The sequence below is a fragment of the Bipolaris sorokiniana genome (genome assembly GCF_000338995.1).
Source record: "Bipolaris sorokiniana ND90Pr unplaced genomic scaffold COCSAscaffold_37, whole genome shotgun sequence".
In the NCBI taxonomy this organism is placed as follows: domain Eukaryota; kingdom Fungi; phylum Ascomycota; class Dothideomycetes; order Pleosporales; family Pleosporaceae; genus Bipolaris; species Bipolaris sorokiniana.
Window position 1 is genome coordinate 1 of NW_006911931.1, and position 6,597 is coordinate 6,597.

The following is a 6,597-nucleotide window of genomic DNA, read 5'->3' on the forward strand; positions in this document are numbered from 1 at the left end:
AAGTATCCTATCTTTCTATATTAGAGATATACTTTATTATTATAACGCTTTTTACGTTCTTCTAGGGAGAGTCTATTATTATACTATTCTTAGAGTTTTCTATTCTTATCTTTAGACTTATCTTATACCTTACTAGTTATAATAGTATTACTATTCTTATTAAACTAGCTACACTACTTTCTTATGTTAGCTATCGTAGGTTAAAATTATTTCTTTTATTAGTTTCTTTTCTACAGCCTATTATTAATGCGTATTACTAACTTAATTAGCGCGTAAAGTGTTATTAGCTTATTATAATATATAAGTCCGTCTTTAATATTTTTCTTTAGACCTACTTCGAACACCGTTCGAAGTGCTGTGTTATTCTAGTTAATTTATACCTATAGCTACTTAAACTCAGCTATATACGCTAATACTAAACTAGTCTACTTTAGGCGAGTTATCGCTTTCTCCGCCTAGTTCTAAGCATCTACTTCCCTAAAAATATGTCCTATCTTTTTCTTAAATTTAGCCTAACTAGTAAATAAGGCACACGTCTCATTCTTCGTTTCTCTATTCTTAATATTTAATAGATAGTTCTCCACGTATAGCTACATCTAGCTTAACGCTCGTTCTTTTATATAGGTGCTAGCTATAAGAATCTTCTTTTAGTTATTAGGTACCTCGTTAAATTTACAGTTGTCAGAAGTAAGGCTTTAGTTGAGGCCCATGCATAAGGCCAAGGAAACAAAAGAAAAGAAAAAAGCCACAAAAAGGCGACACCTCAGGAGATAGCAAAAATGAACACCTTTTTTCATGACCCCATCATTAAAGACCCATCAAATCTGACAATTAAGAGTCTCACTGACATCGAAAAACCCGATTACGCAATATGTCTAATCATGCTACGCGAGATGCGACAGTCATTCTGACCGATAGTAACAACTGGACAGCGTGGTATCGCCAACTTAAAATCAAATGTGAATCACTAAAGATTTGGGCACTCGCAGATCCAGAGGGCTCGCAAGAACCACAACCAAAACCAACGCTTCCGCTCCCTCCCGTACTATCGAATTACGAATCGATCGCGACTTTACCGTCGATTACAAGCACCGCGTCGAGCTCCCGAACCCGTGGTAACACGCAACCTTCACGACGCGACGAACCCATCGTTGTAGACATACCTACGCGAGTCTCCGATCTGACGACCTCCGGACGAGAAGAATATCGAGAAGATCGTGAAGACTACAAGATGCGCATGGAAGCGTACAGATTCCTCGAAAAGGAATACAAGGAGGAACAGGCAAAGTATGAAAAACTGCTTGTTCACATCTTAGGGACTGTGTCGCCCCATCTGCAACTTAGTTGCTGCCACACGGGAAATAGCGTGCGAGAATGGATTAAGTCACTCCAAGAGACTGTCGGAGTGGATCCCGAAGAAGAAAGAATCCGAGCAAGAGAAAGATATCTCGGAGCTCTCAGACCCATGAGAACCCCAAACAACTGGGAACCGTGGTTGATGGAATACGACCAAGCAGCCACTCGGGCGGAAGCCTTAGAAGTGAGCGAGGTACGAAACACCAAGGATGTGATACGAGACTTCCTAGACGCCGTCACAAAAGTGGCCCCAAACTGGGTAGCCACCTTTTCTGGGCCAGGATATGACAAGGCAGCCATGGATAGGAAGAAGGTGATGAAACTCTTCCGAGAACATATGAGCCAATCCAACCCAACCAAGGGCAAGCAGAAGAGCGCTTTCGCTGCAGGAGAGGCATCATTTCTCGCTGGCGGTGAATCCGACCAGGATACACTCAGGGACGCCTCAGATGTATCGCAAAGAGCACCACCCGCCCAGTCACAGGGCAACCTGGGGAAACCCGGGAAGAAAAGAAAACGGGATGGTCAAGAGACCAAATCCAAGCAGTTCCCGAAGAGGAATACCGCGGCAGCGGGAGATGAATGTCCTGCTTGTGGACAGCGCCATAATTTATCAGACTGTTACTACGCATTTCCTGAGAAAGCACCCGATTGGTTCAAACCAAATCGGACAATTGCCAGGTTAGTTGAGCACAGAACAAAATTCGATAACGAGCTACAGGGAGCAATGAACAGCCTTATCCCAACCAGGAGGGAAGCACGCCTCACAAGCTCATCTAGATCGTCAAGCACGCCTCAGATGAAGATGTCACAAACACCAGACGCTCAAGTTGGCTGACTACAAGGGAGGACGATTGCGAAGATCGAAGGAAAATGGGGATTGGCGTCATTTAAAGTCGACAGCCAACACTATCCTCTCCGAAACTCATTCATTCTCGATTCCGGCACTACGATCCACATCTGCAACCAACGCGAGCGACTAGAAGACCTCCGTCTACCACTCCCCGGAGACTGCGTATGGGCAGGAAATACTCAAGTGTGGATCCAGGGATACGGAACCGTACGAATAAGAGCACGAGACCTGACCGGCGAACGCATCATCAGGCTAGACAACGCCGCCCTATGTCCGGATATCCATTGCAACCTAGTATCGTTCAGACTACTTCGACAGCAAGGAATCTGGTGGGACAACAAAGCGGAGCCGACGATGCTTCGCAAGCGCGATAACTCAGTCATAGCGATTTTGGACGAAGTCTGCAACCAATGGGTGATCGAAAGGCAAGACGATCAAGCCGCTTACCAAACGCGCTTTAGCTCGAAGACAAGGAGGCCTACTCAGAAGGCCACGGCACTCTTATGGCACAAACGCCTAGGACACCCAGGACCAGCGGCGATCGAACATCTAGTGCACCACTCTGAGGGGGTGCGAATCAAAGGTGTTACGACGGTCGAATGTGACGCATGCGGAAAATCCAAATCCAGAAGACAAATTCGACGGACGCCACGAATTAGTGGGGAAGGACCAGGAGAACGCATAGCTTTAGACTTCCATAGCTATGAAGAGGGCAGCTCTACAAAGGAAAAGAGCCAGCTACTTATAGTCGACCGCTACTCACGCTATACCTGGGACTTTTACTTCAAGGACAATCGACCGGCGCGTTCGATCATTCGACTACTCGATATTTTCTTCAAGTTCCTTAGCAAACAATTCAACATCGCAGTCAAAGTCATCGAATCAGACAACGAGATCACTACTCGAAAATCCGAGGTGAGCATGTGGTGCAAATCCCTAGGCATAAAACTCGAGCCTTCCGCTCCAGACACGCAAGCTCAAAACGGAGGAGCCGAACGCTCAGGGGGTGTGATAAAAGAGAAGGCACGCGCAATGAGATTAGACGCAAACCTACCATGGGAACTGTGGCCAGAGATCACGCGAGCCGCGGTGTATCTGTACAATCGAACGCCTAACTACTCAAATTGCTGGACCACTCCATACGAAAGATTCTTTACGCGCGTAGCGGCACTGAACGGGATTGTGACCGGACCTCGAAAACCAAATCAAACACACCTCAAGGCATACGGATGTAAGGCATTCGCAATGACCAACGACACACATCGTGGAAAGTCAAGACTTCAGAGACTCGACCCAAAAGCATGGATCGGATACTTGGTAGGCTACCAGTCAACCAATATCTATCGAGTCTGGATCCCATCAATGGGAAAGGTCATAAGTACACGAGATGTGGTGTTTAATGAAGAGGTAGTGTTTAATGGCAAGATTGAAGACCTAATGGACAATCTAATGCACAGCACCCTTGAAGAAATCGCCACATGGGTAAGGACTGTCGAGCTCCCAGCAGCCCAAACAGACCAACCCGAGACCGAGATGTTCTTCGAAGACGACACAGTAGAAGATACACCAGCACCACGCCAATCAAAGCGAAGCTACAAAGGAAAAGAATCGCAGGGAGCGTACCCAACTCCTCCGGACACTCCTCCTCCAGTAGCTTTCCTTACTCGAACTATGCAAGAACACGAGCCAAGGGACCGAGGCACGTCAAAGACCATCCCATGGGCAGCGGCGTTCATGGCGGGCACTCAAGCTGGCATAATCGGACGCCATGAAGGAAAAGGAATCGACAAAGCCCAATTGACGAGAATGCTATCAAAGGGGGTGCGGCCATATCAAAGCCAATTGCCGCCCCCACCAACGGCGTATTTAGATCTAGAAGCCCACCCTCTCCACGAAATGTTCAAGGAAGCAGAGCGGGACCACCTCGAGAGCCACAATCGAATGCGGTCATGGTCAGAAGGTCCCTCTTCACCAGTCAAACGAGCAGGACATCAGATCCTGGACTGTATGTGGGTGTACACCTACAAACTAGATCAAAATCACCGATTGCTTAAATGCAAAGCCCGCTTAGTAGTTCGAGGCGACCAACAGAAGAACATTACTTCACAAGACACCTATGCAGCAACATTGGCAAGTCGCTCATTTCGGACTCTAGCGGCAATCGCAGCTAAGAGCGATCTGGAGCTAAAACAGTACGACGTTACAAATGCGTTCGTACATGCCACTATAGACCGGGAAATCTATATGAGAATGCCAAAAGGCTACCAAAAGCCAGGTACTATACTCAAGGTCAAGAAGGCTCTCTACGGATTGCGGATTTCTCCATTACTGTGGCAGAAAGAGTTCACGACAACGCTCACACACCTCGGCTTTAGCCCAGTCCCGCATGAGCCATGCTGCATGATCAAAAACGGTGTTATTATCTTCTTTTACGTTGACGACATCATACTTGCATACCCAAGGAACAAAACCCTAACTGCATCTAAAATCGTGGGGTCACTGAGAGGGAAATACACCCTAACGGGCGGCGACGACCTACAATGGTTCCTAGGGGTTGAGATTGTGCGAGATCGAAAACAGAGAGTCATTCAGCTTTCCCAGACGGCGTATATCGAAAAAGTCAGCCATCTAGCCGAACAATCCAACGTTCGACATAACACTCCAATGGCCAATCTAGAGCTACTACCAAGCCCTAACCTAGCGACCCCTGCAGAGATTAACCGATACCAACGAAAGATTGGATCGCTACTTTTCGCAGCCGTAACAACAAGACCAGACGTGGCATTTGCAACATCACGATTGGCCCGATTTCTGGTCAACCCTAGTACCGAGCATCAAAAGGCGGCAGACCGAGTAATCCTCTACCTGAACGGCACTAAGACAAGAGCACTTCAATTAGGACACGGAGAGGGACTAGAGGTTGCCAGCGACGCGTCTTTCGCGGACAACACCGCAGATCGAAAAAGCTCACAAGGGTACGTGATTAAGCTCTTCGGAGGACTGGTCGCGTGGCGAGCAAGCAAGCAGGATACAGTCACTACATCAACAACAGAAGCTGAACTGCTGTCGCTGTCGCAAACAGCCAAGGAGGCCATGTTTCTCACCCGATTACTGAAGGAGCTACATGTTTCCTTACCAGAATCGACCATAGTAATCAACTGCGACAATAAACAGACAATACGACTCGTTACAGAGGACATCGCCAAACTACATACCAAACTCCGGCATGTAGACATTCACAACCACTGGCTCCGACAAGAAGTCTCCCGCGGCAAGATTATGGTGAAGCATGTTCCGACAGATTATATGCTCGCCGATGGACTAACAAAGGCCCTGCCAGCGAATAAATGGGAGAACTTTCTTAACCAATTAGGACTTGTTGAGAGATGCCAGGTATCACCTAGGACACTTCAGGTGAATGAAATGGAAAACTGTATTGAAGAAGCTATTAAAGGGGATGAAGATAATACGCCAGCTCCGAAGGGGTTCAAAGCTGAGGGGGTGTGTCAGAAGTAAGGCTTTAGTTGAGGCCCATGCATAAGGCCAAGGAAACAAAAGAAAAGAAAAAAGCCACAAAAAGGCGACACCTCAGGAGATAGCAAAAATGAACACCTTTTTCATGACCCTATCATTAAAGACCCATCAAATCTGACATATAATCTAATAGCCTTTAATAACTTAGCAAAGAAGCTAGCTTATTAGGCTTTATAATTACTAATAGAGCCGGTCTTAAAGAAGCTTTACCTACTACTAAAGCTACGCTACTATATAGGGTATCTCTGCTTACTATATAACGTTATTCTCTATAGTTGTCTATAGCGGAGATAGTGTATAATAGCTACTTAGCTAACTCTATTAGAGCTTATAACTATCTTAGACGTGCTAGCGACGCCTATCGCGAACCTAGTCTTATTAAAGTTATAGATGTTCTAGTCTAAGACGCCGTACGTCTAGCGCGTCTTCTCTACTAGCTTAAACTAAGCTGCGATTGCGATAGGATTCTTAGAGAGAGCGCGCTAGTGTTACAAGTAACAAGAAGGATTCTCTCCTTGACAAATGACGAGATGGCGGAAGGCCTATGGACGTCCACGTCAGAAGGTAATGATCAACGCGGGGCGCTGATCACGTGATTTGGCATCTCGCCAAGACAGGACATCTGGAGATGCCAGACCCTCAGGAGATGCCAGGACATCTGGAGATACCAGTAACATCAGAGATGTTAAGAGCTTAGCTAGATTTTAGGACTGGAAGTAATGAGAATATAAGGATAGATAGATTTCATTATTACTCTCGTTATGGTTAACTTAAATTGTACTTTCTTACTAGTATCTTTACTTAACAAGATTGTTATAAGTTAGTCTATTAAATAGATTAGTCTTATTAAAACC

At 46.1% G+C, this 6,597-nt stretch overlaps 1 protein-coding gene across 1 annotated transcript; it reads left to right on the forward strand.

Moving 5' to 3' along the window:
• Positions 1-871: 871 nt before the first annotated feature.
• COCSADRAFT_104528 (uncharacterized protein) lies at positions 872-2,194 on the forward strand (the record flags this gene model as incomplete). The annotated part of the gene is made up of 1 exon (XM_007707927.1): positions 872-2,194. One exon carries the CDS (start codon positions 872-874, stop codon positions 2,192-2,194), a length of 1,323 nt encoding a protein of 440 aa, XP_007706117.1.
• Between the last annotated feature and the right edge of the window lie 4,403 nt (positions 2,195-6,597).